Here is an 18820-nt window from a genome sequence, read left to right on the forward strand (position 1 = left end):
AAAAAGATAAAAAAGAAATTATATACGCAGTAGTGTTAAAGCATCAAAATTTATCTTTTTTTACACGAGACATAATAAATATTATTTTTTGCCGAAAACTTGTGTGTGAACATAGAATGTCTAGATATACATGCAAGTATTTACTTCAAATTTTTTTGACACTTTAAGATGCATTTTCACACAGCGAGTTCATATGCACCCGTGAGCCGATTTGGATTTCCCCTCTAAAAGGGGCATCCTTATTCATTAGTCTCGAGGTTTGTCGTTTGAATTTATATTTAGAAGCTGACAAACCGCAATTTAGTCTCGGTATTTTTCAGTTTGTTGTTGCAGGTTTTCACTAAATTTGTGAAGCTCAAATATCATCGTTCAAGAGCTATGGTTCAGTGTGTCACGTTGAGATCATGATCATATCTCAATCTAACATAAAATCAAACCATCCAATAGGCAAAAATGTTTTGAGAACTGCACATAAGCCACCTTTCTTGGAACTTGTTCATACAATATCTCCCGAAACACAATCGTGTCAACTCAAAAAGAGAATGACCGAATGAAAATGTTGTAGAGGATGTGCTCCATGCTGTAACAGAGCCAGGCGTGGAAGGCCATGCGGTCAGTTTCTACGGCGAAGTTGAATCAAATATCTCCAGGTTCAGACATTGAATGAAGTCAACAAACAGGCACGATTCAGTCTGTCGATCATCTCATTCTTTGACGCATAGAGCATCGCATATTCGCATAGCACTAGCGGTACACTGCAGTAGTATCAGGAATGAAGATATAAGCAGAGGTGAGAGTTCTAAGTTGAAGTTGAACAAATACCAACTAGTCTACTACGAAGTAGACACTACATCTAGTAGTTTAAAAGCATGACTGCGTGCATAAAGCAGAACCGACTTCCAGTCAACTGTAATGCACTAAGAATCATACATTGTACTGTCAGCCTCTTGGAATATCCTTCAACTGAATGCCATCTCAATCACCATTCTGACCATCGACCTCATCATCCTTGCTGCACACCTTTTTCCCCTGCTCACTGCCATCATCCTCCTAGTCACCCTCCTCATCATCACAGATTCACAGTCCTTGTCACTATCATCAACCTCCTCAGCTTGTGCTCCTCATAGTAATCCAAATATATGGTGATCACCATGACATCAGTTTCCCCATGAGGAACCTTGGGCACGACATAGAAGCTCTGCCTCGGTTGCGATGGGCTTTTGATGTTCAACGACGAGACCTGGTGATGGCCCCTTTTTTTTTTTTTTGAGAAACACACTGAGCATCCAATCGTGGGTCCTAGAGCAACCGCCAACCGGACGCTGGTAACAAACAAGAGGGGCTGCATGGCCAAGGGACTGGTGGTGCCACATCAAGCAGGCAAATGTGATCATATCCGCCACATAGAACATGAGAGCCTGGTTTGAGTTTGAGTTCAAAATGGCACGAAATACTTGATGCTTTTTGATGGATACTCGAGCAGGGGGTGAGATGACCTATGAGCACAGCAGTTGGGGCAAAGAAATCACATTCGGGGATGATGGCAGAAGAAATATTGACATATTAGAATATAAAGTTGAACACTGACCAATCACTCTACTACGGAGGACCACTACATGGTTCTGAGAAAGAGCATGACCGCATAATAAAAACATAACCTACTTCATGGATACAACAATGCACCTCAAACCTAAGATTGTATAGTATCTCAGGCTTTTGGCACATCTTGCAACTGAATCTCATCAAGCACCAAAAAAAAGCACCAAAGTAACCAAAAATCTTGTGCGAAAGCATGCACACCGTAGACATTGTCATTGAGATGTAGCGCCGAACATCAGTTGACATTGTGAACGTCCAAATGATCAATCTTGTTGTCCTCCTTCTCATTTCTGATTGTCACCCCCCACCTCGTCCAATATATCATCGCTATATCCTCATCCTTCTCCTCCTCACTATTAAATTCATACTCCTCCACGTTGTTATCATGATGATCCTCCTCCTTCACCCCTAGCTTTGTGACCGCCATCTTCCACTTCGTCGTCATATCCTCCTCCTCCTCCTCCTCGTTGTAGCTATTGTCTTCATCATCATCCTCCACAATCTTCTCGTCGTCGTGTTCATACATCAAACTTATGGTCATCCTGAGCACCACATCGGTTTGTCCACCCGAAACATTGGGCACGACACAGAAGCTTTGCGTCCTATCAGACAATGTCGAGCTTCCAATGTCCAAAGAAGAGACCTGGTAATGGCCTTTGAAGCACGAGAAACCAACCGAACATCCAATCATTCCCGATGGAACGCTTGGCTGAACACAAACGATGGAAACTGAATGTCCAAGGGACGGCAACGATGCTACATTGAGTAAGAAGAGACGACGATATGCACCGCAAAGAACATGAGAGCCTGGTTGGACTCTTAGCTCAAACGGCACGAAGTATCTTATCCTTTGTGCTGGGAACTTGTGTAGGGTGGTGAGATGGTTGAGGAGGGCCCTGGTTTTAGCTGCGAAGCCGCAGCCAGAAACAGGACAGGCACATGGCCCCTGTACGCACTGCTTCTCATGTTCTTCTTTCTCGTAATAGGTGATCTTCGTCCAACATCCGTGCTTGCAGGGAACAAATGTGTTGTTGATGATGCGTTCCACGCCGTAGCAGCGCCGAGAGGCAGAGTGCTCCCTCTCTGGTAGCTTCTGACAGCAAAGTGAGCAGATGAAATTCCCCTTAGGACACTGAAAGAAGTAAAAAAAAACTTTTTCATGAGAAATATATATATGTACATTCAAAAAATTTAACTGTAATATCCATTGAAAATTAGAATGCGATTTTGATTATGGTAGTGATATGTTCAACCACCTGGAAAATAGGGGGCCTGAGGGGTTGGGAGCAGATGGGGCAGTCGAGGGTATCCAGCCCCATGGTGACATTCTGCCTCTTGGCGCTGCTCCGTCCGTCTGCCCGGGCTACTGCTTCACCAGCTTGTCTTTTGTTGGATTTACCACCGTCCATGCCCAGGACAACTCAAAGCTACTGGTACTAGGTGGCTCGATAGTGCAGTCATAGGCTCAACAGAGCTCCAAGCCTGCTCATCAACAAGCTAGAAACTTGTGTCACTGAAGTGAAGCTGGAGTGGCAGACACAAGACCTTGTTTTTGCGCCAAATTAGCAAGGGATAAAGCAAGACGCACGAATTTTGATTGGTGTGCTAATGGATCGAGAGGTGCAGTGCCAAAAAATTCGACATATTTAGATTTACTGTTTGTGAAAAGAGGATATTCGAGCTGCTACAGTAGTGGAGAAGGGGGGATGTATTCCGGTTTTGATCTGAGGCAGCCCGACTGACAGAGAAAAGGGAAAAGAAGATAGATGTAGCCTTACCTGAAACGCATGGTAGCTTCGAGGTACATCCACTGCGAGAGGGATTAGTCCGCGTCGCCGGCATACATCTTCTTTGCCGATGGCGGCGTAATCAGCGGTGAGTTCGTGCCGGCAATCTTTCTCCGGATATGCTCCTCCGAGGGGAGGGACGGCTATAGATCCCCTGCCGGCGAGCGCTCACAAGGTTGCGCGCGGAGATGGTGCCGGGGGAGGGTGACGGCGGCAGGAGCAGACTCCAGTGAAATTGGAGACTGACTGGTGTGGACGTGTGGGAGACTAGGAGGGGAAAGGGTGGACTGGATATGGATAGATAGTACAGTAGATAGCTGGAAGTCGGAAGTCGGAAGTCGGAGGCTACGGCGGCGGCCATTGATATCCAAATTGCATCGCTACTTTATATTATATTTTACTCTTATTCATTGTTTAGAGATGATACTTAGGAGTATTTCATCTATTTTGCATGTTTGATGATTATTAGAGAAGTAACTGCTGGAGTTAGAATTCTGCTGGAAAAAGAATCGTAAAAAATTATATTTCTGAAGATCAACAATTCCTTGAAAATACTCAGAAGTTCCTATTTTGCCAGATGCCAGAGGAAGCCAAAAAGAGAGCCTGAGGTGAGCCAGGAGGGGCCCACACCACCCCTAGGCGCGGGCCACCCCCTGACCGCGCCTTGGCATGGTGTGGTGGCCCTGGCCCACCTCTGACAGCGTCCCTTTGCGCATTTCATCCCCCGAGAACCCTAAGACCGGGAGGAGGATCGCAGAAATATTCCGCCGCCGTGACGGGGCGGAAAACAACAGAGAGAGAAAAGCTCTCCAGTAGGGAGAAACCTGTCGGGGAAATTCCTTCCCGGAGGGAGGAAATCGTCGCCATCGTCACCGCCATCGAGCTGGAATTCATCGGGACCATCATCATCTCCATCACCAGCACCATCATCTCCACCATCTCCACTCCGTCCTGCTGTAACATCTTGGGTTTGATCTTATCTAGTTCATAGGGAAACTTTCTCGGTGTTAATTACTCCTTGTAGTTGATGCTATTGAGTGAAACCATTGGATTAAAGTTTATGTTTAGATTGTTATTCATCACTATATCACCTCTGATTATGATCCATATGATGTCTTGTGAGTAGTTTATTTAGTTCCTGAGGACATGGGAGAAGTCAAGATGTTAGTAATAGAATTATGTTGAGTAATATTTAATGATTTCATATTTAAGTTGTGGTGCTATTTTTCTAGTGGTTTCATGTGAACGTCAACTACATGATACTTCACCTTTACGGGCCTAGTAAACTTAGGATTGCAAAGTCAAGCCCTGCTTTCGCATCTTCCCCATGTTTGGTTCCATACAATATATATTGCATACAAGATGAATTTACTACATCATCCTACACGTCATTATATTAAGTTTGAGCAGTTCATGACACATAAAAAGAGCAAACTACCGAAAGAACAAGTGCCGCGAAAACCATTTTGGGGCAGGACTTGTTATTCTTAGTCTACAACCTACTCGGTATCTCTGAGCATCCAAAGTGACAATACTTGTTATTCTTAGTCTTATGTAAAACAACACATGTGTTCACAGTCGATGTCCAGCCGTTCCTCCCTGTCACAGACATGCCTGGTCTTGTTATCCATACAGCACAACACGCAACACCCGCAAAGCTTCAACATTTTTCCAACAAAAATAATGAATGAGCCATCATAGCTTCCTAAAAATCAGCGGCACTCCATCCCCGGGCTCCACTGTCAACCTGAACGCCGGGCGATGCACGTAGTTTGGCGAGAGCTCGAACTCAAACCTGGACAGAACGAGCGACAGCACGACCTTGAGCTCAACCATCGCCAGGTTTTGGCCGGCACATGTCCGGGGACCAACCCCGAAGGGCATGTACATGTGGTGGGGTTTGCAGGCGCGCGCTATGCCACCGGCGAACCTGCCCGGATCGAACCTGTCGCAGTCGGCGCCCCACGCGGAAGGATCTCGGTGAGCCAGAGCGATCGGGACTCTGATGTTGGTGCCTTTCGGAATGTCGATGCCTCCGAGGTTGATGTCGTTCAGAGCTTCCCGTGTGATGAAGGAGGCTGGCGGATAAAGGCGGAGGGTCTCATGGATCACCATTGTTAACTGTAAAAGCATGGTTGGATTAGCACTTCTGCAGGTGTTAGAAGGAACAAAAGCTATGCAGTCAGGTTATCAAAGCTCTACTCAGTAATCATTCTGTTGAGATAAAACATGATATTGATCTTGTTAATTTTTTTCGAAATGGAGCGACACGCCCCAGCCTCTGCATCGATTGATGCATGCAGATTTTATTGCATATTGATCTTGTTAATAACACAAAAAACTCTCGTTCAGAAGAGCTACCGGGATTTTATCATACCGTTTTCAACTTCCGTAGCATGTCAAAGTCTAGCGGTTCCCCATGGCAAACTTCAAGGACTTCCACCCGAGCGCGGGATTGCCATTCAGGGTGTGACGCAAGAAGCATCAGGCACCACGCAGCAGTGCTCGAGGTTGTCTCATGCCCTGCGAAGTAGATGTTCTTGCAGTTGTCGACAATGAAATCCTCGGGCGTGCATGAAGAGAAGGAAGCGGCCTTGGAACCCTCAATGATGGAGTGCAGGAGAAACTTATTTGGAGAGGTTTCTGAATCACGTTCGTGCTTCTTCACGACGTTTAAAATAAGGGTACGGATGCAGGTCTCCAGATTCCAAATCTCTCTATTGCTCTTTGTTGGTAAATATCTGGTTATCCTCGCAGCAAAAGTCAAGGAAATGAAAAAATAATTATGGCTATTAGATGATGAAACATGAAAAACACCCATTGAAGAGGGCACTGTATATACTCTTTTTTTATAATTAAATTCATGTAGGGGTTAGAATAATACAGATTTTGACTCCGTTTGGGAGCTCCTTTTTTAAAAACCACAGTATTCCAAAAATAAAGTATTTCAGTGTCTGGGAATGGAATAGTTCAGTTTAGAAAAAAAGGTCATGACTGAAGCTCTCAAGATGGCAAAAAATGCAGTTTTGAGGCATACTTCAGTTTTTTAAACTAGTATTTGTTGGATCCAAACACCTTGAAGTATTTAATACTTCAGTATTTTTAGAAACTAAAGTATTCTGTGAATACTTAAAAAAAACATTGGTGCCAAACAGGGCCTCAACTTTGATCTACTGTAATACAGGATAACTAGATCAAAATATCCACCCTCTAACTTTAGATCTTTCTAACAAATTTTTGCACTGGCACATGCATTTACATGAAAATTGTGAGCCCATTGCATGGGACGAACTGCAGTTCAGAACCAACAAAAATCCACTATCATATGTCCACACTCATTTTTGTGCTAAAATTATTTTCTTCAAGCAGAGCATTTCTTTTCAAAGTTACAGGCTTTCAGGTACCACGAATTTCTGTTATGAGTGCCACTGCTATTATAGTATGCGTCAATCCTAAAAGAAATAGCTTCTGGAGATGAAGTTAACACCATAAACAATAATATAAATGCATAGAACATACCTGTTTCCAGGAACTCCAATAAGCATGGTCTGCTTTGCCATTGCTTTCTGAAGTTTACGAATATTGTAGAATATCTCCTTCCCTTCAGTGAAACTGCTTCCAAAAGAAGTCCTTGATATGATATCAGCTGAGAAGTTTCTCAAGAACTCATCAACCACAATCTCTGCTCTGCCTCCTCGGCTCACAATTTTGTCTTCCCATGAATTCAACATTGACACTGCAGCATCCATCATCAAATCCACCATTCCCTGTGGACATTTTCCACAAACAATTTTAGTCTAATAGTACATGTGGTAGTTAGTACCTTTTCCACAGATATTATTGTTGTATAGCTTCATGAAACAACACTTATTGTCTAAAATTTCATTTTTTTTTCTGAAACAAGTGTCTGAAGCATGATGCAGTCATCAAATAAATACACCGCAAAGGTGAAATTACCTTAACCTTGTCCATGAAGAACTCAGGTGCAATAACCTTTCTTTGGTGCACCCATAGTTCACCATTTGCGGTCAGAATTCCCATACCAAGAAGAGCTCCACGCTCTTTCTGCAAAAAGGAAGGCTTTCCAAGATCCAAAGCCTTGCAGTTGGCCAGTGCCTTCACCATGTCTGAATCTGTTACATTTAGAACTTGTATGCTTCCAGTGGCATAGAAGTAGATGGAACCTGATGCAACATCAAATTTCCAAAGCAAAGTTCACATTAAATCAATAACACAAAATGAGGGCATAAAAGAAAGACTGCCGACATGACGAGGCAAAAGTATAAAGTACATCATCTGAACAACTATGAATTCTAGGAGATACTATGAACCATCATTTATGAATCCTAACAAAGAATATGCCATTTTAGTAGTTTCAGCTTATAGTGTCATGTATGTATCTGAAACTGAAACAACAAGAGAACCCCAAAAAAATATGCTGATTACATGTTGGCATTCCCCACATATGAACCACAGATTCCACTTTTGCAAAAAAGAAGAGATCTCTCCTCTTTCCGGACAAGTAAGAGCCTCTTTGATTCATTGGAAAAATAGAAGAAAGCACAGGAGTAGGAAAATTTTATTGGCCGCGCTATTCATCCACGTGGTTCGAAATAATGGAGTAAAGAAAAACAGAGAAAATTTTCCTTTGGTCTCAGTTTAAAAGGATAAATAAAGGAATTTAACAATCCACTTGACCTCTTTTTCAGTGCTACATACTGTACCATGCCTATCTATTTAATGGCATAATAAAAACCTAAATACACTATTTTCACGTGGTTTGGTGTTGATTAGGATTCCTGTAGCCATGCATTCTTTCCTAGTTCTGTGTCTTCCCTATTACTATGATTTCAGAATCCTACGAACCAATGAGGTCACAAGTAAATAAAACTGCTCTGCACAATATCTAAAAAAAATGATCCTGAACACAGAATACACTAGAACTCAACAAAATTTAAAGTGAAATTCCTTAACTGAAACTAGTTACAAGTTTCTGAACATACCATAAACTCTGCTCCAGTGGAGTAAGTAAGGGAATAGAGTAGCCACAAAATTCGAGGAGAAACGGTCGGTAGACCTCCCTGATTCATGCTCTCGATCAGAGGTGGCAAGTTTCTGGATTCTCCTCATCTCTGGTATGTTTCCGAAAAGGAAAGAGGGCTTGGGCCCCTTCACTCCTTGGCTTCTCAGCTTCTGCCTGAGTCTCTCCGGCCTTAGCCATAGGGTGGTGTACAGGTAGGAGAAGAGAAGAACAGAGAGGAAGATCAGCGGTAGGAGTAGTAACCATGATGATGATGAGAGAATTATCTCCATGCGCGTGCCGGAGAGAATGAGGGAGAGAAAGGACATGCTTATATGCATATTGCTGCGTGGTCCATTCGGAGCTGGAGCAGGACAGATGCCAGGCTACAAATTAGTCACGCACTCTGAAAGCTGCTGGCAGAAAAGACAGAGTCAGTTTCTATCGCATGGAGATACAACAATAGGTGATAGAAAGACTAGAGGACATAAGTTTAACATACTTCGAGGGACAAAGTTTTGTCTGCTTGCTATGTCTAAAGCACACCCAGCACAATAACATAACTTGGGATATAAAATGAGTATATCCTGGACAGGTGACGTGTAGTTGGTAGAGCCTTAGCTGTGCAATCTTCTAGTAATAAACTTTGCAAGGTTTTAACATGCTCCAAAACAGATATGGACCACCCATTTTTTGTTACGGAGTACTATCCAACGGCTGGTTACTGTTACCTCCTTGGCTCCTTGGTTAATATGGACAATTTACTTTACAAACAAGGAAACTAATTACATCCCTATTAAAACACAGCAACAAACAAGGAATGATATAAAAATGCCAATTAGGCTAATTGTAAGAAAATGCACATGCTTCCACATATTTTACAAGATGAAGCAATGGAATACTCACTGTTAAAGGGGCTACGGTGATACATCTATGATTATCGCTGAACTCAGTCGACCATGTAAGTCTAATAGCTCAAATCACACACACACACAAAATATGTGATTAGAGGACGCGCTAAATTCGTCAAATGTGCACATACTAAGCATGCCTGAATTTTCAGTCTAGCAATTTCAAAGGAGCTTCTTATTTTCCTGCCCATAACTGGAAATGGAGCTCATGTTTTATACACTCATTCCCCATCCAATTTCCGAATCAAACAGGCTCTCAAAAAATAAATCCGAAGCAAACAGGTAATTGACAGTAATTGTACCCATCATAGGAATTTAGCCTTATACCAGACCTAATGGAGGATGGAGGCGGGAGCAGAGACGAACACGAGTGATACGCACCGTGGTATTTCGGGCTGGACCTCCGCTGCCGCCGGCCGGCCGGCCAAACAACCGCCACTCTTTGCCCGACCAGCAAAGGACACACCTAGCTCAACGAGAAAGGGATTCCCGCCGGGATGTGTACTCTTTTCCGCGCGGCCGAGGAGTGCCGCTGTGAGGCCACTCGGACATCCAACAGCACCGTCGACGGCGAAGGCAAGACAAGGGTAGCAAAGTCAGTAACGGATTCTGTAGGCGAGTTACCCGTGTTCCCCATTCAAAAACGTACTCTCTTGTTGCATAGAAAGAACCGGCTGTTTCGACAAGCTTACACAAGATAGGCGAAAATGTTCAGGCCCTACAAATACAAATCAACGATGAAGATCACAGCCTTGTCACCACCAGCGGCATGCCGAACCCAGGCTCAATGGTCAGCCGGAACACGGGCTCGTGCCGGTACCTCGGCGACGGCGAGAAGGCGAACCTGCTCAGCAGGCGTGCCAGGACCACCTTCAGCTCCGCCATCGCCAGGTTCTGCCCGATGCAGGTCCTCAGCCCGAGCCCGAACGGCGCGTACATATGCGACGGCTTGCACGCTGCGGCCACGCCATTGGCGAACCGGCTGGGGCGGAACTCGTCGGCGTCCGAGCCCCAGGCCTCCTTGTCAAGGTGCAGCATCAATCTTGTCACCTGGAGGATCGTTCCACAGGGCACGTCCAGTTCGCCGATCTTGATGTCCGTCAGAGCTTCACGCAACATCAGCGATGCCGGTGGGTACAGACGGAGAGTTTCTTGGATCACCATCGTCAGCTGCGTTTGGTTGTCAGGTAACACCACATGATTGAAAATGCATGATGTCTAGTTCTAAGAAACGATTGAAGGGTATATTAGTTGCTCACAGTTTTGAGTCGTTGGAGGCCATTGGCATCCAATGTGCTCCTCGAATGGCAAACCTCCAGTGCCTCGACACGGGCACGCTCCTGCCACTCCGGGTGTGTGGCCAGTAACATCAGGCACCAAACGGCGGTAACCGCCGTGGTCTCGTGCCCTGCAAAGTAGATGGCCTTGCAGTTGCTGACGATGAAGTCCTCGGAGGTGCCACCATGGCCAGGCCCACTTGCACCGTTGATGATGGCATGCAGAAGACTGTTATAAGTGCCCGAATGCTCAGCTCCATTGTTATTCGTGGTGGCCTTTGCTAGCTCCAGGATCAGTAGCCTAACTTCCTCAACCAGATTCCGTATCTCTCGGTTGCTCTTGGTAGGCAGGTGCTTCCTGCAAGAGCATGGAAGAACTAGTGTCATTGACCCCTGCGTAGTTGTTTCACGTTTAAAAGTGGCCTAATTACATTTTTGCGCTGACTCCTGATCAAAAGTAAAGAGAGAAACCATATTAAGTACAGAGTATGGTTAATAATACCATTTACTTACCACAGTGCAGAGAGTCCTACAAGTGCATCCTGTTGAGAAATTGCCGTTTGAAGCTTCCTAAGCCTGCAGAATATCTCCTCACCTTTTGAGAAGCTACTGCCGAAGCAAGCCCTGGAGATTACATCTGCTGAGATGTTCCGCACATAATCATCGACAACTATCTCCTTGCTCCCTCCTGCACTATCAAGAATGTTCTCCCATACTTCTAACAACGGAGCAGTTGAATCCTCAATCAGCTGTATCATACCCTGCATATATACACCACACCTTCAGCAATGATACTAGTCCAGATTTTTAACCCGTGTTAACTGTAAGAAAAACTGTGTGTCACTACTTTAATCTTGTCCATGAAGAACTCTGGCGCCATGGTATTTCTCTGATAGACCCATTCATTGCCATTCACCGTAAATATGCCTCTTCCAAGAAGAGCTTTGCGAGATTTCCTCAGATAATTGGGCTTCCCAAGCTCTGATGGTGTCCAGTGGCCTATGTCCTTCACCATATCTGGCTGAGAAACATGCAATATCTCCCGACCTCCTGATGAGTACAGGAATACAGAGCCTGCTCCAGATTCATATTTTCAGTTACCTCATTGTAATATAGCTTCGATGGATGTAGAATAAATTGACATCCAATATCCGTCTAACTATGAATAAACCTGATCATCGCTATGGTTCTAAAATACCTGCTATCAAAGTATAACTTGCATAGTACTACTAAAGTAGTTGGAAAGTGACTAGAGTTGTCTATCCAATTAGGATCAAGATCACATCTTCATTCTGAAATATTCACATACTAACATAGCAAGATCATAGCATCAAGAAACACTTGCATACATACCATAAGTTTCCATCCAGATAAGGAGGTGAGGGAAGAGGGTGGAAATGTAGTTGTTGCTGTCTTGCTTCTTCATAGGCTTGAGCTCATGTCGGATACGCTTCATCTCTCTGGTGTTGCCATCAAGCAAAGTAGGCCTGGGACCCTTCACTCCTTGCCTTCTCAACCTCTTCCTTATCTTCTCCGGTCTTAGCCATAGGATGTTACCCAAGTAAAACAGAGCTAAGCCAAGAAGAACAAATATCAGCGCAAGTAAGTTCTCCATGAGAAGAAGCATGGAACTGGAGATGGGGAAGTGTTCCTGTCAAACATTCAGATACAAGGCAATGCCAGAACCAGCCTTATATTTGTTTGAGACTCCCGAGTAGACTCTGACTTGCTATTCTGGTGTATGATTGTTTAATGGTAGGCTGATCTCAGATGCAGTCCCCAGTATCAATTAGTTTATTGTTAGATGATCTATGCCACTTGCAGCACCAGTTTGCGAGGTCCAGGAGAGAGTTGTGGCAACTAATATATGTACTTTGAGATATCACAGCATCCAAGGCAACTGCCAAGTAGATTTTACATGTATAACAAATTTATTCATTATCAAAAGCAAGACGTTCTTGCTCGGCATATAACCGAGAAAGTGGCATGTGCCAGTATCTCAGCGATGAGCGATGACGAAAAGGCAAGCTTAGCCAGGTGGCACACGTGCAGGAGCTTCATATTTGGAGTTGCACTGGCTTGCATGCCACAGCAGCGGAATTGGTAAACGGGAACTGGTCAGCGTCTGATCTCCACACTTGAGTCTCCTTGCCAAGGTCCAGGCATGCAGCATGAGTGAGACCTGACAATGATGCCAAGAGGCATATACAGACCACAAGATTAGGACAATATAATCACGTGAGAAAATACATGTGTTGAGTAATCATTCTTCCTTGCTCTTAGTAAATTTTCCTGATTATGAAGCAAAAAATGTAAGGCTTCAACAACAGAGGAAACTGTACTATATAAGAGTGTGACAGGGACAACTGCAAACTTTACAGTGAAGGATATGTAAGATTACATCATAGCTTGCGATCCTGAAAACATGACGATATAATATTCAGAGGCAAAGATTTCATGCTCTTAGGTCAACTTCTGGTCGCTTTCACCAACGATTTTTCAGATACGAAAAGCATGCTCACACAAGATCGAAATAATGCAAGTGGAGCCTAATATACACTAAGTTACCATCTAACGCTGCTACACATGGAGTAGCTATTGCACTATCCTGAAAAGCTTTGTATGTGGGAAATTCATCTTTTACCAGAAGAGAACAAAAATGGTAAACAATAAGGATCGGAGAAAGTCAAATTGTGCTTTCACTAGTATTGCCTAAGTTATCATCTGGCTGTTTAAGCAATGATATGCTTGGAGCTTTGTTTACCAAAGTTGTACGGCCAGATTTAGCATCTAAATTTGATTCACAATATCAAAGGGGCTACAAAATGTAGCAAGTGATCGTAACTAAATTGTCAGTCTAAGGTTAGATATACATACACATACAATTGTGAATGCATGGATCAAACTTCTCTATACATACCAAAACTCCACAACTCTTCTTCCAGGGAAGGAAATGAGGAAAGAGAAGGGAGATGTAGCTCGAATGAGCTACTGTCGGATGCTCTTCATCTCCTGCCTCCTGGTACTATCATAGAGTAAAGTAGGCTTCAGACTCTCTAATCAGTGCCTTACATGTCTTCATTATCCTCTCCAGACTTAGCCATAGGGTGGAATATATGTCAACAATAATTTGAGGTGGGAGGTAGTGTATATAGTGTTTTAGCTTAAAATCACCTCTCCTTTCCTAGACTTCTCTGACATGAATAATCATCTCTCCTTTCCTAATATATTGATTTCTCATGGTTTACATTGGTTTCAGATCATGCTAGGGATCCACAAGGCCACAAAAAAGTATGCAGCCTTGACTGATCTCGAATGCAGGGTGGTGTCTATTGATCAGTAGGATTTGAGTATATTGGTTTCTCCCTTCTGCTAGCGTTTTATTTTCCCTTCTCTGCAGCAGGCATACACTCATGCTGCAAGCTGCTAGTTTAGCTAGCCAAGAGCTCAACTTCAGGAAAACAAACAGAATACCTGTACATGAGGGACTAATAGTAGAAGAATTACCTCACCACCATGCACTGGGTAAATTTCTAACAGGAGGCGAACTGGAGGCATCTTGAGGCTCCAGGCTGCTGACACATGGGTTGAATCTTGAAGCAGAGATCTAATTACAGTTACAGCAAAATGAAGCATAGGACATCCAATCCCAATTAGCAGTTGAATAACAGCAAGCACCAATACACATTGCTGAACTGAGCAAACTGGTGAAGAACTTATGGTTTTTGAGCTCGGTTACAAGGACAACTCAATGGATCGCATCACTGATCACATTGACCGAAATTTCAAATCAAACTTGTTATGGGGCACTGCCAACACACGTGTGCCATCACACAGTATATTTAGTATAGGCATACATGTACTGGATATCTAGAACATGGACCACCAACTTCTTTTGGTATCTACATGTCCTGCAGAGGAACTCTGAGATCCACGGCACAGTCGCCTTCTACCACTACTAGTAGGGTTTGCAAAGCACAAAACTATAGCTAAACCAACAAAGCTTACTATTGGAGCAGCTGCCATGAACAGCCATCTACTGCGGTTGCGTGCTCTGTTTGACTGCTCTGCAACATGAATACCATGTTCACTTATATTAGTCACTTCCACTGCACCACCAGCTGTATAGTGAGTTTCTTCAGCCTCTGTTTCATCAAAAAATTCTTCAACAATTTCCTGCACATGAGTGTGTTCCTCCACCCCATGGACATCTCTTTCATTGATTGTGGCTCGCTTAGACCTCTCAAATTCTGGATCATCTGTAGGAAGTTCATATCGGCAAACTGGACATGTATTCCTAGAACTAAGCCACGGCAAGATGCACGACGAATGATACAGATGCATGCATGGTAGCTGTTTTGCTCTAGTTTCGATGGGCATCAAGTCTTTGCAGACTGGACAGATGACACCACCATCTGCCGTGTGCCTTGTGGAGATAATCAGAGATGGAAGATTTCCAACAAAGGATGTCGCTGCAGGTGGAGCTCCTCTTCTGGAATTGTTGTCCTCAGCAAATTGTTGAAGAATCATCTCAAACTGTCTTGCATCAGCGTAATCACCAGGATTCCCCACAAAAGGTGTCATTATATCTGGCCCTTCCATTTCTGCCATCAAGTTGATCACATTTGCTCTTCGATTAACATTCATTCTCCAAGTCCATGGCCCATCTTCATATTCCCACCCGGTCAATTCACTTGGGCCAATGCCACGTGATTGCTGCTGCACTGTGTTGACTGCTTCATCGAAATCAGATTCTTCCAGTTGCACATCTTCATCTTCTTGGTCATCTGAATCCCACTGATCCATTCCAGCATTCATGGGATCAATATCTGTATCTGTGTTCATGTAGCTCTCGTTGTCAAGTTGAACAGCAATCTCTCTTCCAATCATGCTATGCCGATCTAGAGAAATATCTGACTCCCCGCCAAAACTGATGTTTGATTCAAGCTCGTCAAACACAGAATCAGCATAATTGAGGCCATCACTCTCATCATCTGAAGGATGCCACCTTTGGGACTGGTTTGGCGTAGAGTTATAAGATGCCAGCTGCCGCACAACTGTTGGAGAATCAATATCTGCTTCATGGCCTTGTCTAGCTAAGTTGATGACTTGGGAGAACTGCTGCGAGAACGCGTCCTCGCTAGAATCAAGACTTGGAGTCCTCGACCTCCATCTTCTTTGCCGTCTCTGCTGATTGCTGCTGGTTGTTACATCTCTTCCGCTGTCATTACTCACAGTCGCCTTGCACTCCCTGCATATGGCCAAGGCCTCAAAGCTATTGGTCACCTCAGTATCCAAAGTAAAAGGTCTTGTGCAAACTAGGCATTGAGCATCTGGTAGCTCATAGTCGCTCGGCTGCGTCTGATTGCCAGACATGGGCATCTTGTACTAGTAAATCTGACAGCGCAAGCTGTGCGCCGCTTAAAAGCGCAAGGGGCTGCTGCAGATGACAAATGGCCCGAAGGGAAACAGAAGTACTACGCCATTGAGCACGTTGCAATTTTTTTGCCTGAATGTCAACCTGCAAAAGGAGAGCACGCGATTTCTTCAGTAATTATCAATGAAAGGAAGACATATAATGCAGCATATACTAAACCAGACGGTGAGAATTACGGAGATTCGATCTAAATGGAGAAGCAATAAAGCACATCTGCAATTATAATGTAACCGTTAAAGCAACCGCATCACCAAACTGGACGTAAACTGACTTTTTAGTTCGGTTGATGGGTATGTTTGGTTACAACCAATGGCTACCATGCCAAAACATTGGCGAGCCTACAAGAATTGCCAAATCGCTGGCAACCTGAGGGCGGTGAAAACCTGCGACCACAAATTGGCAACGCCCGCGCCCGCGATTCCTTCAAGGTGGGTCCAGTCCGCTGCTCCCCTTCTACGAGTCTGTTTCTTTGATGGCCAGAAGAAGCCGTGATTCCTTCAGGTTCCGCTCAAAAACACCTACTATCTACGGTTTTCAGTTTGCTAGAAATCCAATTAACGTCCATTGGAAAAGCCAGCCCAAGTTGCTAGATATATCAGTTTGGCTACAAACCAAATGGAGGGCTCATGATTTGGCCAAAAAATTGGCTATAATCCAAACAACAATAGTGTACTAAAATTTTGGTTGTGCCCTTGCTTTGGTCATGCCAAAATTTTGGTTAGGCTAGTTTGGGCTCAAACCAAACACCGGCAACCTGATTTCTTGATACTGGCAACCAAGCCAACCAAGTTATTTCTTGATACCGCAGAGTTTCTCCTGATTTGTGGATTCAATCCCCCTGACAGCCTGATTTTTCTAACGAAAACAATACATGGATCAGAGCGATAGTCACAGAGGCGCAATCCAGCACACGGGGAGAAGCAACCCCACAAAATCGGGTCAGAAACTAACAAGTTCGACCTAATCAATTCCATCCCCACCCGCAAGAGATCCACGCGCACCAACTAAATTAGATTAGAAGAAAAGGCTAGCTCCGCGGCAGGTGTACCGAGATCGTACTCGCTTCACAAAAGCAACGGCTATAACCTCCCCGACTTCCACTACAACGAAAATCAACCGCGGGCGGCAACACTTTGAGCGGATTTGGGTAAGAGCCTCAGAGACATTCTCGATGTACGAGGAAACAGAGGTTGTTCATGGGAAGGTCGAAGGGTTCGAAGAAAAATCACCTCCGACTCGAAGATCTGGGGCGGGAGGCGGGAGGGGCCTTCGCGGGCAGGTCCGGCGATCTGTACGGGGGAATAGCGGGTCGATTCCGGCGATCCCGGGGCTCGGCTGGAGGAGGACGACGGCGTCGGGATTGGGATGGGAGAATGGAGATTGAGGAGGAGAGAGGTTGGAGTTTTCTCTCTTTTTTTTAAACAGGTGCACGATATCCGGTAGGCCCGTTCGAATGGACACCCATGAGGCCAACCCATGTAAAAAACCCGGCCCACTTAGAGCATCTCTAACAGACCCTAAACTAAACCTAATCATGCAAAATAGATTGTTCAAAGTACTCAATCATACATGAAACATGGCACCAAAAGAAGATCGAACATCACATCATCAAGGAGGCAAGTGATCACGCGTCACCGTCGGTTGCCGACGCATCGACATGGCCGCCACCACTAGCCGTAGCGTCTTCACATCCGCCATTCATCGCGGCAACCATGGCAGCGCGTGCAGCTTCCCTCCTTTGCGCCAAGATCTGCGTCTTCGTAAGCTTCCACCACTCAAGGCTAGCCTCATCCATGCCAGCCGGGTTCATCATCATAGTGGCATTCTCCGCCGCGATGAGCTCCATGGCCTGATGCCCCTCGGCGCGTGCTCTCCTCTCCTCAATGTCGGCCTTGCGCTTTGCATCCTCCCGGAGCGTGATCCAATTTGCCTCCTTCTTCTTGGTCTTCGCCTCCATCATCTCCTTCTTTGCCTCTAAAATTTTCATCAACAACACCTCTTTGGATTTGACCATAACATCGACCTTGAGAGACAATGATGCGGCCTCTCCTTATTTCTTGATCTTTTCCTTGGCTGCCTTTGCTCCCTCCGGCCTCTTCTTGTTTTTCTTGGTCTCAAGCACATCATCCTCCTCCGCATCCTCCAACTCGACAAGCTTATGCTTTTGGCGGTGGCGCCTCTTGCTTCCTCAACTTCCATTTTGAATTGTGCTCAAGAAGGGTATAGCAATGGGAGAATTTGAACGGTATGCCTTTCAAACCCGACATTTCCCGAAACCTTTGCTGCGCGATAGCATCCCAATCGCCGGCGTTGGTGCCACTCGGTGGCGCAATCCCCACGCCCTCAATGCAACCGGCCCACCGGCTACACGTTGTCTTGATGGTATCTCATCGGCCTTGGAGTGAGCGGTAGGAGCGGGTCGGAGTAGAAGAGAGAGGCGACATCAATTGGAATAACTTGTCCTCGATGCGTTGCCAATACCTCTTGCCGGTTTGATCGGTGTTGGTCACGGCATCCATCGAAACCGCCTCACAAGCCCGGATCAAGATCACATCTTCAAACTCAGTGTAGTTGCTGAACCGGATCGCTCTCCCCTTTTCCTTGGCCACCTCTTCGATCTCTTCCAACTCATCTTCCTCCTCGATTCGGCGTCTTCTTCTTCCTCAAACTCCTCGTCCTCGAGTCCCTCCTCCAAACCGTCGTTGTAGTCACCGTAATACGCAAGCGGCGGCGAGTTGATGTCGACGGAAGCCTCGTTGTGCATGTCAAAGTCTGACTCCGGCGTGACA

The 18820-nt window shown here is 45.0% G+C and overlaps 3 protein-coding genes across 3 annotated transcripts; all 3 read right to left on the reverse strand.

The window, feature by feature from the left end:
• Positions 1–4899: 4899 nt before the first annotated feature.
• Positions 4900–9866, reverse strand: LOC124655204 (cytochrome P450 714C2-like). Its single transcript, XM_047194138.1, has 6 exons — positions 9699–9866; positions 8390–8819; positions 7344–7570; positions 6906–7153; positions 5764–6127; positions 4900–5507 (listed from the first exon to the last, which is right to left on the reverse strand). Exons 2-6 carry the CDS (start codon positions 8745–8747, stop codon positions 5082–5084), a joined length of 1623 nt encoding a protein of 540 aa, XP_047050094.1. The 5' UTR covers positions 8748–8819; positions 9699–9866; the 3' UTR covers positions 4900–5081.
• Positions 9867–9953: 87 nt separating this feature from the next.
• LOC124655205 (cytochrome P450 714C3-like) lies at positions 9954–14211 on the reverse strand. Its single transcript, XM_047194139.1, has 6 exons — positions 14102–14211; positions 11948–12776; positions 11442–11668; positions 11108–11355; positions 10577–10952; positions 9954–10487 (listed from the first exon to the last, which is right to left on the reverse strand). The coding sequence occupies exons 2-6, from the start codon at positions 12219–12221 to the stop codon at positions 10062–10064; spliced, it is 1551 nt and encodes a 516-aa protein (XP_047050095.1). The 5' UTR covers positions 12222–12776; positions 14102–14211; the 3' UTR covers positions 9954–10061.
• Positions 14212–14285: 74 nt separating this feature from the next.
• On the reverse strand, positions 14286–16339 carry LOC124655206. Its single transcript, XM_047194140.1, has one exon. It carries the CDS (start codon positions 15974–15976, stop codon positions 14465–14467), a length of 1512 nt encoding a protein of 503 aa, XP_047050096.1. The 5' UTR covers positions 15977–16339; the 3' UTR covers positions 14286–14464.
• Between the last annotated feature and the right edge of the window lie 2481 nt (positions 16340–18820).

Source organism: Lolium rigidum, chromosome 5 (genome assembly GCF_022539505.1).
Source record: "Lolium rigidum isolate FL_2022 chromosome 5, APGP_CSIRO_Lrig_0.1, whole genome shotgun sequence".
NCBI lineage: Eukaryota > Viridiplantae > Streptophyta > Magnoliopsida > Poales > Poaceae > Lolium > Lolium rigidum.

Bases quoted from the DNA above. Each gene is read 5' to 3' on its own strand.
- LOC124655204 (XM_047194138.1), bottom strand. From the start codon at position 8,747: ATGCATATAAGCATGTCCTTTCTCTCCCTCATTCTCTCCGGCACGCGC. The intron at 7,571-8,389 runs GTATGTTCAGAA...ATGTTGCATCAG, and splicing joins CCACTGGAGCAGAGTTTATG to GTTCCATCTACTTCTATGCC. The intron at 6,128-6,905 runs GTATGTTCTATG...GAGGATAACCAG, and splicing joins ATTGGAGTTCCTGGAAACAG to ATATTTACCAACAAAGAGCA.
- LOC124655205 (XM_047194139.1), bottom strand. From the start codon at position 12,221: ATGCTTCTTCTCATGGAGAACTTACTTGCGCTGATATTTGTTCTTCTT. The intron at 10,953-11,107 runs GTAAGTAAATGG...ATGCTCTTGCAG, and splicing joins GTAGGACTCTCTGCACTGTG to GAAGCACCTGCCTACCAAGA. The intron at 10,488-10,576 runs GTGAGCAACTAA...AACCAAACGCAG, and splicing joins GCCTCCAACGACTCAAAACT to CTGACGATGGTGATCCAAGA.
- LOC124655206 (XM_047194140.1), bottom strand. From the start codon at position 15,976: ATGCCCATGTCTGGCAATCAGACGCAGCCGAGCGACTATGAGCTACCA.